This window comes from Anarrhichthys ocellatus, unplaced genomic scaffold, assembly GCF_004355925.1.
Source record: "Anarrhichthys ocellatus isolate YVR2014 unplaced genomic scaffold, GSC_Weel_1.0 scaffold29, whole genome shotgun sequence".
NCBI lineage: Eukaryota > Metazoa > Chordata > Actinopteri > Perciformes > Anarhichadidae > Anarrhichthys > Anarrhichthys ocellatus.
This window is the reverse complement of record NW_022280059.1, coordinates 2,519,613-2,543,529: the sequence shown is the minus strand read 5'-3', so window position 1 is coordinate 2,543,529 and position 23,917 is coordinate 2,519,613. Positions and strand designations below refer to the sequence as shown.

At 45.7% G+C, this 23,917-nt stretch overlaps 1 protein-coding gene across 1 annotated transcript in view; it reads left to right on the top strand.

Moving 5' to 3' along the window:
• The window catches only part of nectin1b (nectin cell adhesion molecule 1b), a 72,339-nt gene that overhangs the window by 43,741 nt on the left and 4,681 nt on the right, over nt 1-23,917 (top strand). The window contains exons 2-5 of the mRNA XM_031863755.1: nt 6,552-6,923; nt 8,556-8,855; nt 9,733-9,850; nt 14,123-14,277. Of these exons, the coding sequence (XP_031719615.1) occupies nt 6,552-6,923; nt 8,556-8,855; nt 9,733-9,850; nt 14,123-14,277 (945 nt within the window). The remainder of the gene's footprint in view (nt 1-6,551; nt 6,924-8,555; nt 8,856-9,732; nt 9,851-14,122; nt 14,278-23,917) is intronic.

The window sequence follows — 23,917 nt, the reverse complement described above, 5'->3', positions numbered from 1 at the left end:
TCTCTCTCTCTCTCTCTCTCTCTCTCTCTCTCTCTCTCTCTCTCTCTAGGGCAAAAGCCTTTTTTTATTTTCAGGCCAGCTTCATTTGTCATTGCCGCATTCAAAGACAACTAAAATCCCAGATTACTTCCAGCATATTTCTCATTCGATCAGAATACTGTTTATATATATATTTATATTTTTAAAAAGCATTAATTACAGGAAATCCTGAGGCATTGTTGCTCGCTACGTATATTAAATTCAAATATCATATTAAGAGACGGTTAAAAAAAAAAAGACAACATTATCCACCGTGTCATCTGTGTTTGCTACTTTGAAATAGTCTGATAACAAAATGGAGAAGCTGCGTTTTTTCCCAGTGTTTCATTCATGGATGAATCATTTCCACACTGCAATAAGATGAGAAGCTTCGTTGCAGGCGAACTGATGCATCCCCTTGACATTTGAAATGCCTTGATGCTGCTCGAGAGGCGTGTGCGTGCGTGTGCGTGCGCGTGTGTGTGTGTGTGGCCACTTGTGCTGCGAACCCCGTGTTGCCTCACAAAGGCGATGGATGCAGCCACATTAGGTGAGAATCGGTGCATGCAGTCCACTGGCCGATGCTACGCTATTCTAACCCACATGGAAAACACACTGCTACCGTGCGGCGGAGCTCGGTCAATACAAACCAGTGGGAACATTTTAAAAAAAACAAAAAAAACGCACGGCCCCTTTCATGGAGCAATCCCAGATTGGGAAATTGCCCAGCATAATAAATATTCCCGATAATCATTAACATTTACAGCTCAGCAGATGTTACATTGTCCTCAATGAACGGGTGGGTTGTACAAAACACTGTTTCAAATTTGAAGCAGATAGTGGCAAATTAGGAGCAGGTCTACTATCCATCTGTTCCAGCGAGGCTTTTCGCCCGCTTCTGCAGTTGCAATGTTTGCTCGGGGAGACGGAGGGTAGAGGGAGCCGGTTTGGCAGGTACACCACTGTTTACCCAAGAGACCCAGCTGACGCACCATCAAATAGTGTCTGAGTGTAGATTAAAGCAAATTGCCTGACACATGCTGCTCCGTCTCAAAACAAAACACAAAAAAAAAAACAGCCGAATGGCCACGCTCAACTAAAAAGCAACATTAAACGTAGACCATGGCTGCTCCTGCTAAATGAAGTGCCCTGTCTGGATTTGTAAAAGCCTCCGGTGAGATGGCGCCCAGTTATCCATTTATTTCATTATGGATTTCTGTTGATAACACCAGCAAAATGCCACCAGTTGAGCTCCAAATCTCCGAGTGAAAGTGTGTTCCGCCAGGGGAATAAACAAAGAACTAACCCCCCCCCCCCGCCCCCTTTGAACACCCCATGTGTGGTCATGAATAGGGGAGCACAGAAGCCCGTACCATAGCCGTGGGAACTGGGACTGCATTAAACAGTAATTATCCCCAGTGGCTCAAGCCGTGTTTTATCCAACCACAGCATCCCACTTAAGTAACAATGGAGTAACCAAAGCACACCGAGCACTGAGAGATGATGCGTCTTCATGTGATAAGCTTTTAATCTGCGTTTGGCAAAGAAGTTTATACCAAAATACTGTTGATTTATCTGCCTGAATCTCTAAGTGGAGCTGTTGCATCTCTGCAAACTGAGATGTCACAGATGGTATGACCTATTTGCCTGAATTACATTTTAGTGTCGCGGTTGGATAGGAGCAGGAAATATTTCCCGTCAACTGAAAGACACGAGAGAGCATTCAGCCCCAGGCGAAAAATGGAAACTCGTCACTCTCTCCTCCCACAAAAGCAGACGACATTTAGGTCCAAGAAGGGTGCAGTTTAATGACATCGCATCACGCATTTTCTGGGTTTTCTGAAGACTTCAAACGGCGAACATCTCACTGCCATTTGGGACTGACAGTGTGCTAAGTTGCCTGGTGCGGCTTTAAATAGAAGGCAGTAATGAGTGCCTCTTTTAAAATATGCATTAGAGTCCTATTTAATCTTGGCCTTTCACATCGCAGAAACCAGAGGTGAATTATTCTGAACTTTGGTTGACTCGGGCACAAATGGATTTCTCTTGGATGAGCTTGGCCCATGGTAAATGAGCCAACAATTGTCTTTTGATATATTGTTGGTTGTGGGCCAGTTCAGCTAAGAAAAAAGGAAAGAAAGACAATAGTGTTAAATATATATCCATTGCGAGATGAGCTGCCAAGAAGCAGCTTTTTTCAAAATATAAATTAAGCTTCCGAGGCTTTAGGGGAGATGCCCTGGTTTTCATTGTAGGGCTTTATGGTTTTGTTATTGTTTTAAATGTAGCGCAAGGTCTGCTTTTACATCGTACTGAGGAATATCTGGGATAAAACAGATGGATGAATGTAGTATATTCAGTGTTGAAACTTTAATTTGATAATTCTTTTTTCCCTCTGCAGCAGAGACAAAAAGCAAATATGAAATGTTAATGTTAATGTTTCTCATTTATTTTTGATTTGTTACAGAAAGGGAATCAAGCTTGTTTTTCATATCCGTGTTTGTTTCCCCACATGGGTGTCAACATCTCTGATTGATTTAAAGTGACTAAAGCAACTCCTCTGACTGCAACAAGAAGTCTGATTGTATAGAAGTCTGTGAGAAAATGACTCTACTTCTCTCTTGATTTGTTACCTCAGTAAACATTGTAATCATGAGTTTATGGTCTCAATCACGAGATTCAAGTCTTCTTCAATACAGCATGATGTTCATTTAGTAAATTATGGTTTTCATTTAGAGTAAAATGGACCATAAAGCAGGGTATGCTTTAGGGCGTGGCTACCTTGGGATTGACAGGTCGCTACCACAGCGTTGTCTGGTCTGGAAGTCTTAGAGTTTCTGTTCTACAACTTTAACCCCTTCACAGTGTGTTTTCAGTTCATGGAAGTTAATGGTAACTTTGTAAATTGTAAAGTTGTTTGATTGTGCTTAACTCCACCCTATGTCCACAAAAACAAGATGGCGACGAACTCCAAAGCTTCAAAACCGTCCACTTCTTATATACAGACTAGGATTTTATACACATTCACCCCTCAGCATTTCTGAACAGAACTCTGCAGTGAGGATTGCATTTCCTTGGCTATCGTCCTCGCACCGTCGGAGGCCCATTTGACCAAAGGCTGTTATTTGGTGCAGGACATTGTCCAATGTGCCATATGCAAAACAACACAAAGCACATGCTTTTGCTTGCTGCCTGACAGGCCAGATCTTATTACATCTGAATGTTCTGTGCACAGCTCCGTGCCGCGGCCTTGGGAGTCTCTTGCTATCAGCGCAGGGCCAGACGGTACGGCAGCTGTACCGTCTGGCCCTTATGTCCCCCTTGATCCAAATCAGCTCACCTGGTGTGAATCAAACCACTCTTTTTATTTTATATATATATATATATATATATATATATATATACTTTGTTTGTCCCATTGTTTTTCCTTTCAGAAATAGGGCTCCTCTCTCAAGGCCGGCGTGTAGCCTCAGGTGTGTTAGAGCATGACTGTCCCCCCCCGGTCACTCTTTCGTCAGTATTGGAACAAATCGGCACAAGAAGCGACAACGCCAGCCGGCCTGTAAACCCCGCAGCACACCTACAAATCTCCCTTAAACGCCGCCTTCCTCTCCCCCTCGCCGGTACTGCATCTCCACTACTTTACATTATCTTTTTTTTTTTCCTCCCTCCTCGGTTTCTGCACCACTGGCTCTCATAACTCTCACAGAAATCTCCCCTCCTAATGCCTCTCTCATGCATGTGGCTCTGCTCCTCTATGGCTTTGCCGCACAGTGGTGTAGTCTGTAATTACAGCTCTAGTGTGCTTAGCCGAGGACTCCTCCAGTCCTTGAGTGAAAGGGGTCCCCGCGGGCGCCCCCGGCCCCTTCACGGAGGGGGGATTTGGGTTCTGTGGGTGTGTAATTACGCCTATTCCTCTGGTTTCCATTTGCATGAGCCGCTGTTTATTTGGTTCAGTCTGAGTGGGGAGCGTCGGACTCGAAGGAGGAAGAGCAGAGCGAGGGAGGGAGGGGCTGCAGCTTTTCACACAGCCAGTCCCTGCCAGTATTGTTTTAGCAGTCAAGCGGGTGAGGTCTGGCCAGGTACATATTTATGAGTTTTTACAGCCCTCCCGCACAACCCCCCACATCGCTCCAACTTAAGATTAAACTTTAACTGGTGTTGTCACACAGTAAATTGTGTTTGCTTTTTCAAAAAAAAAAAAAAAATCATACTTGAGCCGCCACAACTGGTAATCTAAGCTGTGATAAAATGGAGTAAAGTATTGCCCCCGAGGTGCACAAGGACACAGGTGTTTCTCAAGGTGCAGATGACAAGGTTGTCAGTCCTCCCTGTCAAACCGTATTAGCAAATCAATCTGTCATCGTCAAACTCCCCCAAGTTTAAATCTCCACAGAGAGGGCCCGGCTGATGCGGTCAGAAGGAAATGAAAGATGATGTGCACTCAGTAACTTCAAAAGGTTGTCACTTAGTTTTTTCTTATTCTATATTATTATATTATATGATTCGATGTCGGCAGCGGAGGCTGTACTCGAGCGAAGGGACGCAACAATGGATAGAAATTGCCTTTCTCTCGTGATGCGCTGCTTCTCCAGGCGCGAGCCGTTCAACCCGCCCCGCCGTGAAAAGATGGAAAGAAAATACATTGTTCGTCTTAATGGTCTTCCAGCCAGAGTCTGAGCCAAATGTTTCCTCACATCGCACGTGCATCGGGCCTCTGTGTCCTTCGGCTGACTACCTACAGTTTTTATAAGAGGAGCAGCCGCTGCTTGGACAGTTTGACAGCCTGCACAAACAGCTCCCCCTCCACTCTGCTGCGGATTCATGTACAGCTGAAGATAGACTACATCAGATATTGTATTCAGTGGGTGTATACATAAACCGATCCCTCTCTCACATATTCGTCCACATTTAAAAGCCCCCTGTGGAAGCTTTATCTCCGAACGCAGCTATTATCCGTCATTGTGATGCGGTTACTCAGCGCTAAGGAGCCGCACCGTTTGTGTGGCTTGTGTGTGCGGGGCCCCCGGTCCTCCACTTTAAGGCAACAACATATTTCCTCTCTATTTTATGACTTCATTCACCAGTGGCTTTATGAGTCCAGCGTGATTAACGGAGGGGTTTCAGTGTTTCTTCCTGTGGGTCTTCGTCCATCCATGGGAGATAATTATAGCTGCGGCTGGTTGTAAATAGGAAGCCCAACCAGGGGGTTGTCGGACCAGGAAACGGGACATCTCCAGACTTCACCTGGAAAAGGAACATAAATTAGAGCCTGAGATAACAAAGATGTGTGGAAGACAACAGTATGCTGCAGCCCTGCGGCACTTCAGGGACACGTCTGTTTCAGGCCCCAGACCAGGTGTGAGTGAAAGTTGTTTTCTTTCGAGACTCACATTGAAGGAACAAAGAATGACAAGAGAAGAAAAGGGAGACGCAAAAGTGATTTCCAATTTGGATTCATCTTTTTTTTTTTTGTGATTTATCAATTTAATTATTTCCATAAAAGAAAAGCAAAACCCAAAGATATTTAGTGCACCATGATACAAAACAGAAAAAAAAAAAAACGGCAAATGAAGTTGCAAAGTTTTGCCATATTTGTACAACAAAGGACTTGAGTGATGACTTGATCAATAAAAAGTGTTGCCAGTTACTTTTCTCCGGCAATCACTTAATCGTTGGTGCACCAGATAAAAGCAGGCCGGCCGAAAGGGACAGCCGATGCCAGGATGTTGACACACGATGCATCAAGTAAAGAGCCAGGGGGCACGAGAAAGAGGGGAGGTTTACACTTGAGTTTAGTAAGAGGTCAGCTTATGCATGAAAGAAGAAACCACAGGCCAGTTTACAGATGACCGTCCTTGCTAATTGACCTTTTATTTACATTTTTTTTTCACCATCAAACTCCCCGCAGACTTAGACAGCAGGGGAGAGGACCGTAATTGCTGTTTTTTTTTTTTTTATATAGATAATGCGTGTGTTCCCATTGTTTGTGGTGCTTACACAGGACTCCACATTGTGTATTTTAATAGGAGCTCCAGGCAATCATTGAAGTATTTGTGTGTAAAAAGTAATTAAAATTACAATGGGCCAGCCAGTGTGTTGCTGGGTAGGTGGAGGGGGGGGAGGGAGCAGCAGACGATGACTTGGCTCCACCTCACTGCCCTTGTGCTCATTCAGTAGTGATGCATTGGTCCTCGCTCGGCCCTTCAGAAGCAGTACCCTCGTGGACAAAGACAGGGTCGTGTAGATGTGCCCATTTTGTTAATATCTTGCCCAGCTTTTACACGCTAACACCATGTAGAGACTCTTGACACCGATGTATGGGGAGCAGACGTCGCCTCCGCGGCATTTGGCGAGTGCGTGGACTGTGAGTGTTGTGCGTGCCAGTACTACCTAGGAGGCTGAATCGACTCTTTGACTCTCAGTGTATGTACTTGCTATTGACTGGAGTGCTTTGCTTGGCCTTGGACTCATTTTAATCGTAATTACATGTTTTTTTTTTTTTCTTCTTCTCCTCTGTTTGTTACTTCTAGCTGGCAACGGGCAGATGGTGCAGATGGACTCCAGCAAGTCCGGCTTTGTGGGCTCACGAGCGGAGCTGCGCTGCATCTTCATCAACAGCAACCCGCCGGTTAAGATCTCCCAAGTCACCTGGCAGAAGCTCCTCAACGGCACCAAGCAGAACGTGGCCATAGCCAACCCGGCCCTCGGCGTGTCCGTCCTGCCGCCCTTCAAGGAGCGCGTGAGCTTCAAGCAGCAGGCGGTCCGCCTTCGCACACCCTCGCTGGAGGACACCACCATCGTGTTCTCCAGCCTGCAGCTGTCTGACGAGGCTGCCTACATCTGCGAGTACACCACGTTTCCCGCGGGAAACCGTGAGAACATGGTCAACCTCACTGTATTTGGTAAGAACTTAGTGAAATAGTGAAATGTTAGAATTTTGGAGATTATCAATCTTTTTTTTTTTTTTTTTTTCAGATGAAATCGGCAACCGCTGTAATTTATAAAGTAAAACTGACAAAAAAAAACAGAGCCCCCTTATATCTAAGAAATCTAATCTAAGCTCTTTTTGGTAATATGTTTTCTTCTTTATCTAGATCGGATTTGTCTCCACAGACGCAATATATTTAGAATGTATTTTTGGCCCAAATATAAATGTCTGCTTTGTCAAATCGGGAAGTTACAAACTCTAAAGGCTTTCCAAGTTGTTTCGTTGATGAGATTTATGGTCCCAAAAATGTGGCTTGCCTGTCAAAAGCATGTATCATCAGCTCCCTCCGGCATTTTATTGCTGGCCTGAAGAGAAGTCACAGGGACTTTAAACCTGTTACCTAAATTTGGTTTCTCTTCGACCTCGAGGCAGCAAAAAAGTGAACTTTTTTTTTTCTGAATCAGATAACACGGTAAAACTGACATCTTCATTTTTAGCAAAAGGCCAAACGAAAGCCCTTTTACAGCTCAATGTTACATCGCCACAGGCTTCCTGGTTAAGTAGGTCGAATGCCGTTGGAACACCTCAGACCAGGTGCTGTTCCTCTGTTTGCTAAAGCCGCTGCTACAATCCTGTTGTTTACCATTAAACCTCCCGGTCCTGTGATTGGGCGAACAGCACCGTCAACCATCACCATCACCATCACGGTTGAGTCATTCCATTGAGGATCCTGTTGTGTATACAATGTGCAGTGTTGAGGGGTGACGTGTCGTCTAACACCACTCCCAGATTGGCCCATGTGGTTTAAAAAAATAAAAATAGGAAACCGCTCAGAGAACAGTCAATAAAAATGGCAGGTGAGACGGAAATCAATAAGGCCACTTCAGAGTGTGTAATTTGGCTTGAATAATGTCATCTTGTGGGGAGGGGAAAAGGAGTGCCTGAGACACAGTTTATTTTGGACGAGAGGCAGCTTTGAAAAGGTTGCATGCTCACTCTGATTAGACATCTAATTAGAAATTAAGTGCTGGTGTGTTTTCCATTAAGTCCCAGTAAGACAAAAAAGCACTTGGCTTAAGTAGTCCCTGTTGCCAGGGCTTTCTTGTCAGCTCTGAGACCCCATTTTGTGTCACCGAGCCTCCCATGTCTTTTTCTAAGGCTTCCGCCGGCTCAGTGAATGCTTGGAACCTGCGTGCAGATAACCACGCGGCGGCGTTTCAAAGAGGCCTCTTCACGGCCTATCTCTTTCAGCTGTGCATTCGCTCAAGCCTGCCTTTTGATGTGCTGGAAGTAGATGGCTAATTGGCAACTCACAAAGGATTCAAATTGGATGACATTTGGGTAGGCAAGTGGGTTGTACATCGGTGAGAGCTTTGACAGCGGCTTTGACTTTAAGGAAGGAAAGAAGCAGAACTTTGTATGGTTTGAGGTAGAACCCTGTTTTCATCTCATCCCCCTTAGTTTTATTTACCTCGAATATCTGACTAAAGGTGAAATAGATGCTATAATCTGAGGGAAACTGAAAGAAAATACACAATATATCTGTTTAATGAGCTTTAATTACATTTCAAGTAACTTGATTTGCTTCGTCCTCTCCCCTCCACAGCTCGGCCTATGACTCGTATGACCTTGACAACGCCCACGATTGTGGCCAGGGCCTCGAAACGCAAGATGACCGTTGCCACTTGCGTGTCGGCCAACGGGAAGCCCCCTAGCGTGATCAAATGGGAAACCAGGTTGAAGGGCGAAGCCACTTTCCAGGATACGCGCAACCAAAACGGGACGGTGACGGTACGGAGCAACTACGTGGTGGTGCCGAGCCGCGAGACCCACAAGCAGAAGCTCACGTGCATCGTGACGTACCAGGGGGAAAAGATCAAAGAAAGCGTGGTGCTCAACGTGCAGTGTAAGAATCTGCTCTCTTAAATAAAGGAGACACAATATGATATCTACGCTTTTGCAAATACATTTGGGTATTTAGAGTGCCTACTAACCCAAAAACTGTTAAATACGACAACACAGTCAGTTTTCTGGGGGGCTACCTACATCAGAAAACAATATACAGTATTTTTCTCACAAGCCAATCAGAGCAGACAAGCGCTAAAACAGAGTGTTTCAAACAGGGTGAATACAAGTATATTCAGACAGACAGTATGAGAAAAATAAATGTTTTTTGAACATTGAGTTATGTAAACATGTTCTGGTATAAACCCAAAATACAAGTATGAACCTGAAAACTAGCATTATATGAAAAAAAAGTTTGTTTCCTGCTTTTAGAGTAAACAGATCACCACAGTTTACAGTAAACAAAGGTCCTCTGGCGAACACAGCTTTTCCAGTTGAACAGAGTTAAGAGCAAAAAAACAAATGAGCTGCTGAGTACGCACCAGACTCCCAAATAAGAAAATGTTAAAAAAAAAAAAATAAATGTTTTCCTGATTTTTCAATTTTTTTGGAATAATTCACATCTTTAAAGCATATCTTTAAAAAACAACAACATTGAAACATAACCTCTGTACTGTACTGAAAGTATGTAGGAGTTCACTGCTTTTTTGTTCGATTGAATTCTCCCATCCACTCGTATTCCAGGTGTGTGTAGATTAGAATTGTATACTTGACTCAACAGTATTTACCCCTGACTACAGTAATGTAAAAACAGTACTTAAAGTGTTAAAAGTGTGGGGAAATGGTTGAAAAGTTTTTAGCAATAGTGAAGTGATTCGGGAGTGTTTTCTGATGATGTCGTGAAGCGATGAACTGACTCCGGTGTGCCTCCCTTGCAGACGAACCTGATGTGAAGATCGAGGGCTTTGATGGAAACTGGTACCTGAACCGTCCCAATGTTCAGCTGACCTGCAGGGCTGATGCCAACCCCCCTGTCACCATCTACCAGTGGAAACTGTGAGTCTGACTGAGCCCGAACAAAACCCATTGCAACATGTTGTTTCTCTCACCTTAGGTTCCTGACTGGAACAAAAAAGAAAGTGGAGGAATTACTGAAGCTATTTTACAGAACGGCCTTGTTCAATGCAGTCTGCACTTTTCCAACATTTGTTTCAAGTCATATATATATACAAGAAAGTAATCTGCAAAGATAAAAACACACCAACTCCCTTCATCCACTCCAGAAAAGTGTCTCAGTTTATTTGTTTGTTTATGAAACGTGTAATGAAGATGAGACCTGGGAGGGGTGAAGCTGAACGCTGGAGTAGGAGCCGAGGATTAGGCCGGCATACCGCGGGGCTGACATCACTGTTTTCTTGCCTCCGAGACTCTCGCTGCAAATACATGAGCAAGAAGAGATGCAAACATGTTTCTAAGGCCTCGGGGGGAATCGCCAAATGACCCCGAGTTTGATCTGCTCTGAGTAATTGCATGAAAGGTTGGTCTTGTGGAAATGATGTGGTTTGCATACAAGCACTGAGACAGCTAGAATGCAACCAGAGCGTTTGCTGTAATTTACACTGATCGAACTTGGATGCAAAATAGAATTTTAGAAAAACAGCAAAAAGTCTGTTCAGCTCTCTGAATACAAAGCAACTTTTGTGAGCGTATCACTGTTCTAAATGAAAGTATTATGTGGTAAAATTGAGAGATAAATGTGGCAATTTGTCGTGTAATTGCTCGGTGAAGGCGGGGTTGAGGAATATGTCATTGGACTTGAGTGGATGTGGATTAATAGACCATTGTGTCCTCATTGTATCTACTCTACGGGACACTGTTGGATTTTAATGAGGCACGGGGAGGTTTTTTTTTTTCTTGTGCATAGATTTATCTCTGAGCGCAGAAACACTGACACACACACACACACACACACACACACAGAACAGCAAAATAAAAAAAGACAAGATTTGACCTGCTTGCTTTTGTTCCCTCTTTTTTTTTTTTTTTTTATCAGAGGCAAAGGGAGATTTAGGGAGATAGCGGAAGATAGGGAGAGAAGAGGAGGAGGGTAAAGAGATGTGATCTAGAAAGACGAGGGCACTGTGCTGACAGATAGGAGCGGACGGCCATTGCTGCACTGAAAATGAGATGCCAAATCTGTTGTGAAGGTTCCCCTGGGCTCCACTGTGGAGGTCAGCACAAGGCTGTGACGGAAGGATCCGGAACAGGCCGGCAGGATTGCGTCACACTCAACCACCTACACACACACACCTACACACACACGAGAGGTGCAGCCAAATCCAATGAATACGAATGCCTCCAATACAGATCCACATTATTCCCATAGAGAATATAGTGTATAGTATCCATCTATTTCAATGGGATCATAAGTTTGTATCTTTTTTTTTTTTCTTTTTCTAATTCACTTGGCTTATTGTATAATATTGTATTATCTGCATTCACTTTTCACACTTTCTTGTGTGTGTTCCCCAGCATGGTGTGGAGTGTGCAGAAAGTCTTGGCATACACTACTACAATTCTTTAAAAAAGAGAATCTGTGCATCTTTGATTTTTATTTTTTTTTCCTAGAGCACAAAGCCAGAGCGATTTCTCAAAATGGGTTAATGGGAGCTGCATTCAAGGACGCAGTTTGAACTTCATTGTTTGTTTTTGAAATGTTTGTTTGTAGGGCATGCTCATTTGCAGAGTCTGTTTTAAGTGCGTACCGCAGTCTTCAGTGGGCACAGGAATACTAAGTGGGGGAAGGGAGGGCCAAAGAGTTGTTTATGATCACAAATAACTCAATTACTTACGTGCTGAGATTTCAGATGAAATATTATTTTTTTCTCTTTCCCTGAAAAGCAACATTGGAGCTCAGACATCCTCTCCCTCCACGCTGCGTCGTCAGTTGCTCAGAGATGGCGAGGTTGTGTAACATAAGAAAGCGGTGTTGTCATTGCTGCACTTTGCAGCGGGATCGCCTCAAATGCCACGCTAATTAGCTAGCTCACTTATCTCTATCTGGAAAATGTGATTCTACTATTAACGTCGATTAAAGGCCAACGTAAGGAACTGTTGGTTCACTTCACCAGTAGCTGTGCGTAAGACTCACGGATTGCCGGATGCCCCTTTTAAATTATATTTGAGTCAGGTTTATTGCCCCTTTTACTTAACATAAGCAGTTAGTAAATATTGTCTGCGGCGCCTCAAAGACAATGAAAGCTTGCATTAAGCATTAAACAGGAAATTAAGGACACTTTCAGGCCAACTGAACAGAAGGCTGATGGATTGAAGACGCCATCCTTTCATGCTACTTGTATGTTAGTTTGAAGCACAGAAACCACTCTGTTTCTTACTTTAATGAATATTGTAATCTCTTCTAATCCTTTGCCCGTTGCCAATGTGAATTGTCTTATTAGACCTGATAACGAATAACATTGATATTTCAAATTCAGGCCTTTAAGCACCCACAGTTTTTTTTTTTTTTTTTTTTTTTTTTTTTTTTTCTGCATTCAAGTTTAAAGCCGCCGACACACGGTTGTGCACTTTACAGTGGGACGGCGGGTTGACGGACATAGTGTCCTTGTTTCCCCGCCTCCCGTCCCCTCCACGCACACGGGGCGGGGCGGCCAGTCATCAAAGAATCTGCATCCCTCTCGAGCTGTTTTTCAGCCTTTCATTTAGCTGCACCTCAGGCTCCACACACACACGCACATTCAGATGTCTCATACAAATGCACTGGATCTGTGGTGAATCACAGCCAGCCTTTCATTTCGGCAGTAAATCAATTGGGCTTTGCAGAACTCAGCATTTGATAGAGGCTCACAAGGTAACTGATTACTGAATCGTGACGTTCTGTATTGAGGGTTGTTTGCAGCTCCATTGCAAAACGCATCGCCAGGGTGGCAGAGGGAAAACAACTCGGCCATATCTCTTTCTATTACTTCTGTTCTGTGCTGCGGACGATCTGTTGCTGAGAGAGAAAAAACAAAAAAACAACTATGCTTTTGACTCTGACTTGTCCTGAAAGTTCGCGCCATAATTTGGATTTAACCACGTATGGATCAGCAGTTTCTAATCGGCAATTCACGAAAAAGATGAATGAACAAATAGCCCGTCGCTGCGTATACTTCCCCCTGTCATCAAGGAGCCTTCTGGAAAGCCTGCTTAGCCCAGCCCAAGTGCTTGGCGTAAGGCCGCTGTTGGCATGAGACCTCACTTCGTCATCTCCCCTCAGAGTCGTTTTGTTTTTCTCTGGCTGCAATAAATGGAGCATCACATTGTTTTTAATGTTCCCACACACCAGCGGTTCTCAAAGTGTCTCTCCGACGTGGAGAGCAGGCCCGGGAGTGAAGGAAGGGAGGCCTTTGCAGCATCTTTATTGTTCAAAGAACCCAATGTCACCCCGCGCACACAGTAGCAGCAGCTCACCGTGATCACACCGGAGCGCCGCTCAATACCATCACAGTCGCGTTTGTAACTCTACTTAAATCCATTCAGAGCAGCCGATGAAGCTGCTCGAAGGGGAAGTCGACAGGAAACATCTAATTGTCGCGAAATTTGATACCTGCACCACAGCCTCCGGGCTCCATGACATGCGCGGACGGGTGCTCGTGCTCTGCGCCCTCAGAAGTGTGCTGACCCGATCAAAGGACACAAGTCTGAGCGCGCCGTGTAGAGATACAGCGGACCATGAAGACAAACACCTCGGGCGGGAGAGAGACTGGGCTCCAGTTCTCATTGACAGCTCGGCATTTTTCGGTGGATTCTGCATTTATCGCTTGATCAGCTGCCTCTGCTGACGGCTCCCCCGAGCTTTGAGTCCAGCCGTGTGAGCTGTGCTGTGCCGTGGGTAGAGGAAAGAAGCCCCCCAACCCCCTCCTCCCTCCATCCCTCCCTCCTCCTACAACTGTCTGTTTTGTATCCCACATGCCAAAAAGAAAAAGGCCTGTGTCCTCAGGCATCAACTATGTCTTACCTGTTTGGACCTGCTGGGATTCCCTGTCCTCACAATTTTGTTTGGACTTGATGGATGATGGCTGAAATAAAGCACTGTCAAATATTTCTGGTATTTATCTCAGCCTCACACACTCGCATCCAGGTTTGTTTGGCACTAGAGACTCTATTTTTCATGCGCCTTGAATTGCTTTGCCGCTCCTGGGAGAGGGATTTCATTTATTATTTTATTTTCCTACCGTGGTCTATTGTAATTCTGCCTTTTTTTATGGTGTCTGCATTATTGCCTCTCTCTCTCTCTCTCTCTGTCTGTCTCTCTCTCTTTTACCACAGCTTGAACGGCTCCCTGCCCAGCAGCAATGTGGAGATCAAGAACAACACCCTGTTCTTCAAGGCGGCAGTGACCTACGACCTGGCCGGCACGTACGTCTGCGACGCGACCAACGGCATCGGGACTCGCACCGGCAGCGTGGACGTCAACATCACAGGTAGTTCGATGAAGCCGTTCGCTTCCGTTCTCTTGTCTCTTCCGTAACTCTGGCATGGCTTGCATCAATACAGTACCCCCTCTTAAAAAACAACAACTTTTGAACACAAAAATCCGCACATGCGTGATTGCGGCACATTGCGTCTGTTTTCGTGACGCTGTTCTTCCCAACTGCGCTGGCTCTGTGGCTCCCTGCTGCGAATGTGTGGCAGGTTAGATGAACCCCCCCCCCCAAAAAAAAAAGCCTCTGTGTTTGTGTATCCGAGCTCCACACACACGCTGTGAGAACACAACAGCCGCCCACTTCCACCCTGCCCTGTTATGCACCCAGGCGCATGTGTGGGAGTGACACAAAGCAAGTCTATTATTGGTGCCTAAGATAACATCAAGGAAATAGGCGGGGGGGCTAGTTTGAGGTGAGGGTACTGTATTGGTCATAGTTAGCTCGCATCTCTCCAAACGGCCCCTGTGCCTCTTCTTTGTAGCCGAGTTCATTCTATGTGTCTCTTCTGTCTTCTGGGGGGGGGGGGACAAAATGCTGAACAAAACTGAATCAGTTCCCTTTTGCCTGCCTCTTAATCGCTGGCACACACGCACTTCCATAGGAGACGATAGTTTCCACTCAAAGACTTTGCTACAATATATACCAGATCTGAGATTGGCTTTACGTTCTACTATTGTGGGAATCTATTGGTACCAGCTGTGTGTGTGTGTGTGTGTGTGTGTGTGTGTGTGTGTGCGTGTGCGCGTGTGTGTGTGTGGTATTGGGAGTTTTGCTCTGGTCGGACTGGAAATGCTTTATTTTTTTTATTTTATTTTTCCTTTACTCATTGTGCTGCTTGGTTTCTGGGAAGCGGGGGTGTTCTAACTCGCATTGCTTTGCATGTTGACTCATGTTGCGTCTCTGGGAACGCTGCGCTTGGTGTGAAGTGAACAGCTGTGCCTTACAGTGTCATTGCATTTCTTTTTTCCCCCTGTTTCCTCTCTCTCTCTCAGTGTGTTATTCTCCGCTGGTAAAAGGGGAACGCCAGAACAAAGCCGCTGTGTTAGGATGTGATGTAATTACCTGCCTTGTGAGAAGTTGCCTGTCCAGAGTAGGCGAGTTTGTAGTGTGATAATAGAAATCTCAAAGGAGCATGACCAGCCCTTACTTATCAAGCAGGAAAGTGAGGAAGTAATCTAGTGTCAGGAAATCAAGCAGTGCCAGCTTGTATTGAGTAATTGTGTTCCAAAGAGATTGCACTGTTTTGGCATTAAGTACTGTATCCCTTTTGGAAAGGCAAAACAAAGCCACCAAAGTCATTTTCTATTTCTGCTTTTTCATTGATTGCTTAAATTAACAAACCCCATTGCTATTGTCCCCGCAGTCTCTGTTTACTCTCATCATTTGTCCGTATAATTTTATTGAGTCAGTGAGGTGAACAATGCGTGGGTGCAATAATCTGAGCACATTCACTCTCAATTGAGTCTGAATGCAAAATTTGAATCCCAGTCTTTTTTTATCCATTGTTTTCTTTAAGCCATGCAAAGGTTTGCAGGTTGTTCTGCAGCAGGTTAAAGGATACGTAATGATTTTATTTGAAGCTGTGAAAACAGTCTTGGGTCTCAGCGGGAGGTAGGCTAAACGTTGCCTCCGATCGCTCTGCATGTTTACTGTAATTAACACACTTAGTTATTTCATGTCATTCAAAGACCTAGAATTTTGCAATAAAGAAAAGTGTTCACACTTTCTACTTGACAACTTGATTATCACTTTTCCTTCCGATGAAAGAACTCCATCCTTGATATCTGGAGTTCATGTACCTTCATGCCCACACATACACCGAATATTAAATGTCACAAGGCACTTGGTTGTCTCTTTGTACCCTCTGAAATAAGCTGGCTGGGTGCTGCTCTCTTAAATAAAGGTGCTAGCTAGAACCATACAGGGTTCTTCGGCCTTGTTTCCTGATATCAGCTTTCATAAATCTTCCACCTGGAACATATTCAGAGGGCTCCACTTAGAACCCAACATAAATTATTAGTTATACTATGAGAGAACCCTTCTATGTTGTAATGGTTTCACCCAGAACCTTTCGACCTTCTAAGGGTACCAACAAAAATCCATCCATAGGTTCCTAATGAGAACCCTTTTTATATTCCAAGGGCTTCATAAAGAACACACACAGGGTGTCACAGTCAGTTTCTGGGGGTGGAGATTTTAGGGACTACCCATAACACCCTCACCGCCCTAACCCTGGATTTACTTTAACTTGTGTGCCTTCTGCCATGCGATCCATATCCTTAGGCTTTGAGAGGCTCCTTAAAGGGCCAGGCTGATGTTGTCCAGCGCAACCCACAACACTCATGGTTCCTTACCACAGTTTGTAGGGCAGAGATTTCATGACACAGCCTTTGCCAATTCAGTGGTGCAGTGTATTTCAATTCTGTCCGGCTGTTCAGTTCCATAACACAATGAAATTAGGATGCGTCCTGGTTGTCTAAGCCAAAGGTCCTCAGAGAAGTCTCAAACTAAAATTTGAACTTTCATCAATCAAGGTTCACAATCAGTCTTTGGGGGCGCTTGGGCTTGGAGGACCCATGATATCAACAATCTTTGAAAAACTCTTTCTTCCAAAAAAGGGTTTTTCAGATAAAAGGGGTTCTTTAATAAAGAGTCCTTTAGAAGCAAAGGGTTCTGGGTAGGAGCTCGGCTCTCAAGGAAGAACGCTTTTGGTAACCTTATTTCTGTGTAGCTGCAGGTGGTGTTATGTACTGTTAAATGGCAAAAGTCCAGCTTTTCTGTTGAGGATGCACTCCCAAAGGGTCCCATGCAAGCCTTAAAAGCATGTTGCCAGTTCCCATAGTAACCGTGACAAGTTCAATTGAGAAGAGCCAGCCTCCCTTTCCTGAATCGCCCCACAGAGCCTGAGCTCCAAAATGGCGCCCAGTCAAATTGCAGAAGCTCACAAACCGCTATAGTTGAGTGTCACACATTAGTATGGTTTGGTGCTTTAGGCTGCAGAGAGGAGTTCAGCAGCAGCAGGCAGAAACCGGGGGCAGAGCTGTCCTGCCCTTTGTGTCTCACTCACGTCCAACATGGATACGTTACAGTGGGATCATGCAACGCTTGTGCTCTTTGCTGATGTTGTGAAATGCTAGCCTAGTCCTGTCTTAAGCAGGCCTGTCAGCATATTGTCCTGCACCGCCACGGAACATCATCGAGCTCCGAGGATATGTGCGAGAAGAGGAAGTGTGTCCCTTTGGAAGGCATTTCTGTGAAAGTGCATCAGCTTGTGGTGGACTTGGTTTCAGTTATGAAGACGTGAATAAAAAGACCGTCAGAGGTGAACTTGAGGGTGGGCATGGCTTTTTCCCCCCCCTCTCATTCTTTCAAGTGCTCTGTGCAGCCTTGACATTGGCGTCGCGTAATGACCCAGTGGTAGAGGTAAAGAAATAAGCTGATGCTTCATTAACTTCAAAGAGCATCTTTGTGCCTCCCAACAGCCTCAGACAGGCCCCGGCTGAGACGAGGCAGGTGAGAGAGCCCCGCTGCTGGCTGCTGTTCAAGGCTGCAGCACCGGCCCTCGGTAATGCTAGCTAAGTGTTCTCTGCAGAGAGGGAAGGTGACCAAGGCGACAGCTGCAGCGCGTTTTGTCCACCGGTTTACAGAGCAACCAGAGCTGACCATTTCTGGACTTGTGCTGAACGTGAAATGTTTTTTTTCTTTCCCACGTTGGAGGGCACATTTAAATGGTTTTGGATTGAGAGGCAGTCCGGAGAGCTCTGTGTTTCTAGAGTCAATGACGCTGGCCTTTTCTAGCCAGCAGTAAGCTGCACTCGAGCACTGACAAACCCGCGCTGTTCTATCACTATGAAGACCTAGAATGTATCGGAATGCACTGCTGCTAGTTGCATTATGCATGGGTTTGGTCGTAGCGTGTTTTGTTTTCATTTTGAAGTTCAGCTTTAGATTGACACAGCAATATACACCTGCCAGGGAGACCGACACCGCTTCCCAGTGTCAGGAAGATAAAATATCCGTGACAACTTGTTTGTATCGCAGAAAAAAAAGAAGCTATTTTCTCACACTGGGAAGCAACACTGATGGAGCACTTAAGGAAGGCGCATTTTAATCAAGCCCCTCAGTTTTGCGTGTACAGATTTGTGGGAGCTGCGTAACTGTCACCTCGGCAGATAGCGGGGGCCACGGGGCACCTTGTTTCAATTAGTTTGGGGGATGGTGTTTGCTGCGGAGATGGCAACGACTACGGTAAGTCACATGGGCCGAGACGGCTTTCTCCAAGGACATGTGTTCTGCAGATATGGTGTCGCTTGTCAGAATTGAATGAACCACTCTCCTGTTTTAATCAATCCTCAGTCTCGGAGAAAAAAAAGGAGAGGTGAAAGAGGAAGTCTGAGGGAAAGAATCAGAAAGAGAAGAGAGGGAGAAGGAGGAGGTATCTATGGTGAGAGAGCCTTATGTGATGGCCGTCCTCCTGGCGAACACCTCTCTCACTCACATTCAGTTCAGAAATCTCCTGAGGGAAAGTTGACAAGTCGTCGGATCTGATTAATCAGCCGATTACTAGCGGGCATCGGAGGCCATGTAAAAAAAAAATTAAACGGCCTCGCAATGAAAGTTATTTTTGACGATTCGTTCTCCCTAACCCAGCTTTTAACCGTCAGTCGAAACAGTGGAATACTGCAGCTGAGGAGGCCTCAAAGATCCTCCCCAACTTAAAGGAGCAAAAATCTCTTTCATTAAGATAATCAGCTTTTCCACCATCACGCTCCAAACCAATCGATGCTGCCATCTTAAATGTCTTTCCAGCACGTAATAAGACGTGATGAATGGCTGTTTTGTCAGAATGGCCTTACAATTATGTCGTTATCACCCCTGAGAAAGGACACGTGTGTGTGTGTGTGTGTGTGTGTGTGTGTGCGTGTGCGTGTGTGTGTGCGTGTGTGTGTGTGTGTGTGTGTGTGTGTGTGTGTGTGTGTGTGTGTTTTCTCTCAGAACACAGTTATGTGCCTTGCGGGAACATTCCCTTCAGTGAAACTGCACATTCACCAACCGAACAAATTTGTTTACACACTTCTTTTCAACTTGATTCGATATTTTTTAACCTTGACTCCCCCCCTGCAGACACACACACACACACACACACACACACACAGCGCTAATCTTTGTGAGATGGAGATGGGGGGGGCGGACCGAGTGAAAGACAATGCATAATTCCCGCATTAGCGGGATCAGCTGTGAAGGATAATATCGGAGTAGCTCAGGGTCAGGCCAGTGTGTGCGAACCCTTTTTTTTTTTTTCTTCTTTTCTTCTTCTTCTTCTGTGAATCCACTCGCGTTGGCTCCCACGACTTTAATCGCAGTTCGTCGCAGCTGAGGCACCGAGTTGCTTCAGACAGCCGAGGTGAAGTCGGCTTTGCTACAGGGCTCCACCACTCGGGTTAAACTGGATGGAGTGAGAGCGTTCTCATCAATTTAGCAAGGAAGCGCGAGGACGGATCCTTCTTTGAGCGCGGGCGACCGGCGCCGACATCTGTTCACGCTCGCCTGAACAAGCGATAGTTCGCTCCCGTGTGAGCAAATGAAGTTGATAGAGAAGAGTTTGGGGGGGAATATCTTACCCGCACGGGGAAAATGAGATGAATAAAACATAGGCAGTCCAATGGAAATATAAATAAATAAAGGTATCCATGTGAACGAAGGAGATGCTTCAGTGGGTCTGATTTTTTTTTTTTTTTTTTTGGGGGGGGGGCTTAGTTGAAGAGGTAATGAGGATTCCAGAAACGGGCTCCCAGGAAAACAGAAGAAGCTGGGAGCGGTGCGGTGGGGTGGGGGGGGGGGCAGGTTTCGGTTTACATGGCTCTGTGTAACAGCCGGTGTCAACTCCTGGTGTTCACTGCTTGTCATGTCTTCCTCTGTCCTCCACAAGTCCCGTGTTACAATAACGAGCAAAGACGGTGAGACGCGCTGCAGGCGAGAGGGGCTGATGTTCTTTAAAAAAAAAAAAAAAAAAAAAAAAGGACCTACCTGGACTTTTTCACAGTTTATTCCCCAATTGAAATTTAGTTTGGCTCCACATGTGCAACGGAAACAAACGAGGCCATCGCCTAGAACATTAGCTGTGTCTATATAATGATTCCAAATGCTTGCCGCCAGGTTGGCAGGAAAGCAGCAGCGAGTTGTTGGCAGCGGCAGAGGGAGCTTTTCTCAGCATAAATTAAAATGACTGAGCAGGATATGTTACATTAAATGTTATATATTGTCTGGAAAAAAACAACGTATTGCGACTTCAGCTGGATGTATAACACACATTATAGATTTGAATTAAATATCTGTAGCTACAATTAGATATTTATCAGACATGTATTGTTTATTAGACATTTATTGGCCTCGTTAGTCTTCATTTTACAAGATGCTCTTTCTAAAAAACACTCTGGTTTTCCTCTCTTTTCCAAAGAAGTGACACAGATGGTTTGAGGATTAGCCCGCCCTGTCAAATTAAACCTGCTCTCAATGCTCAACTTACTCCGATACTTACGAATGGTTCCTCGCTGTCTAAATGCATTACATTAAAGACGTGATGGTACCATTTCACGGGACTTGAAGGGAGACTTTGTGGCTGTCGCGGCAAAAAAAACATTTTCAACTAGAAATTCTTACAGCACGGCTGCCGAACCCCCAAAACGCTCCCAAACTGTCCGTGGCGGCTCTAAAAACAAAAACGCGGCAAACTGCAAAGAACAGTAGGTGTTGATGGCACGGCTCATTGTTATCAGGTGAGAAACAGACGCCCACTCCATCACTGCGAGGGTCCGTCGTTTTCTTCTCTCCGCGGAATTGCTCCGTGCGATAAAACGTGCGAGACGGGAGCACCCTTGAATGAAACGACTGCCCGCGCCATACGTTGCTGACATCTAACAGCGGCGCCGCTCCACGCAGCCATTTGTCTCCTTTCTCTCCTCTTGACAAAGACAAGAGACATTATGATGTCAGCTTTGCAGTGGCTCCCCCAGCAATGTGAAATTTGTTTGTCTTCGCCTGTCACGCTGGAGTCTGTCTCAATCTGCGCGCTATACCACATTTTGCAGTGTCGCCGTCTCACATTGCTGCCTGCATTATTCATAGATCCAAAGGCCACGCGCGTATATATATCATGTGCATATCGTGTTTATCATTTGCGGCCCTCACTCCTAGTACAAGCGTGCTCGCAGGGCGGGTTGGGGAACTCATTCGACGTCGTGGTCTCATCGCCCTTGAGCTTCTCAATCAGGCGTCTACAAACCCCAGAAGGATTCGGGTCTGCGGGCTGATGGAGGGGCTCTCTAGCCCCCCCACTCCACCTCCCGTCCTCACTATGGGAGGGTCCGCTCCATGCTCTGATCCTGCCAAGAATACACCTCATTATCCAAATGAGACATTAGCTTGAGCCGCTCCTTTGCTTGCGCACCGTAGGCCGCCCCATAAAGCCTCTGCTGCGCTGCGCTGTGCCCGGGAGAGCACTGAGGGGGGAGAGACATTGTGGCTGCATTTCGCATAAAATGGGAGGAGGAGGAGGAAGGGGATGCTCACTGTGTAAAGGGGACTTCTTTTCTTTTTTATTTGGAGAAGGAGACATAGCCCGGCTGTGGGAGCAAAATGGAAATGTCACCAGGGGAGGGCATGTGAGAGCGGCGCAGCCGAGATCGCGGTGATTTATCTCAAGGTTTGTTTCTGCACGGCTTGCTGTTTCAGCTCTCCGGAGGATATCCAGAGGAGAGGGATGTGGCGGACAGATGGAGCAGGGGTGGGGTGGGGGGTTGGCTCAGCCCCCTTCGGCCCATCTCTGCTCCTCCGTCCTCCTCCTCCTCGCTGTCCACCCAGTGTGGTGTTGGATCTGTCACGCCTCCCTGAGAGCCTGATGAAGTAGGTCAGACGCTGTCCCAGGGCCTGACCACCGGCTCCAGAGTGCTTTGTGGTGATTCACTCATTACACACACACACAGCTCCAAAATAACAACAAGGAGACGGAGGAAAAATATGACGAGGAAAGGACAGGGGAGAAGCTGAGGGTGGGATGGCGCGGTCAACAAACATTGCCGCGACCACTCCTTCCCTGGCTTAACGCCTTCCAAAGGTGCCGATTAGTTTGCTGCCTGTCCGCTGATCCAATAAGTCATCCTTACAGCGCTTCCACTTAGCACCACAGCCCCATGCGGGCTAGCAGGGAAATGTAGGGATGCATTAATAATGGTACCTCATGTGCAAACATGATTCTTAAAAGAGCATTGGTGTTTAGATGCCGGTGTAAATATTCATTGCTCATTAAAGGCGTATTAAGAGTGATTATCACAACCCGTGTAGCACAAAATGAGCATATTGCATCAACAAGAGCACACAACACGCTTTCCCCAAGTCTTTTGGAACACAACTAGTTTCCGGCGCTTAACAACATTGATGTGGTCTAACTTGTCATCTTGGTCGCGCTTCTTGTTGTGGAGACTTTAGTTGATTATTTCAACTATGAACCGCCCCAGACGTAGTTCAGAGACTGTAAATGTCGGGGAATCCTCGGTCACCAGCTGGAGAAAAGAGTCGGGGACGACATGGGGACGATAGTGTGTGTCTGTGGCATTTACCTACACGTGAGGAAAGCTCGGGCCTCTGTACAGCCAGTGATAGCGGCAAGAGAATCCGTTGACAAAACGGTGAAGAAAGCAGTAGATATTCGGGAGGCGAGTGGTGAAGAAGGGCTTCGCCTCGGCTCCCCGACAGCATATTAAATTCCCGTCAGTGATGAGCTTTCATTCGTTGTGGCAGCATTACATTTCCATGACTTCACGACCACTGGCACATTCAGACAGGGGGAGTAATGAGGATCGTTGGAATCACTGAACTAATGCGTCTTCCCCGATTGCCCCCCCCGTCCTCACCCATTCATTATGCCATTGTTTGCCGTTGTCACTCCCCAAAGCCTCTCTAAGGCCCTCGCTCCATCTTCTTTTCTTTTCTTTTCCCCTTCCTTGTTGCCGCTCCTCAAACTCTGAGTAGCCCTCTGTTTTCTTTTCATCCTCTGTTGTCTGCAGCTTGTTCCTCATTTAGTCACATTAAAGCACCACTCCCCGTGCCGCTCTTTGAAATCCCCTCTCATTTTCCCAGCCACTGTCATAACACCTTGTCCGAGTGATTGCGCTAAGGCTCAGGAATGTTTGTACCTGCCTCTCTCCTTCTCTTTGTCGTGTGCAGACTTGACTGGAGCACACCCAAAGACAGTACCTGCAGGACACACTTGTGATACAGTTTTCTCTACCTTGTTGGTTTTTTTTTTTTTTTTTTAAAGCCCCTTTCTGCTTCAGACGTTCCCCTCCTTCAGTCTTTGAATGTTTGCTGCTGCTGGTTGTTTTGTACTGTCGCTTACACTGAAATGCAAAAAAAAAAAAAACGCTCAGAATGCGTGTGTTGTTTTTCTGAAGCCACAAATATGACACACACACTGGAATGTGTCATTCCCACAAAAAGGTGTCGGGCTTTCTTTTTTTTTTTTTTACTCTCGTGTGCCACATTGTTTACGGTTTGCTTTTCTTAAAGACCCACTCCTGTTAAACACAAACGAGAACACTCATTGAGTTGTAGAATGTTCGGGAGGTAGTAAATCATCCAC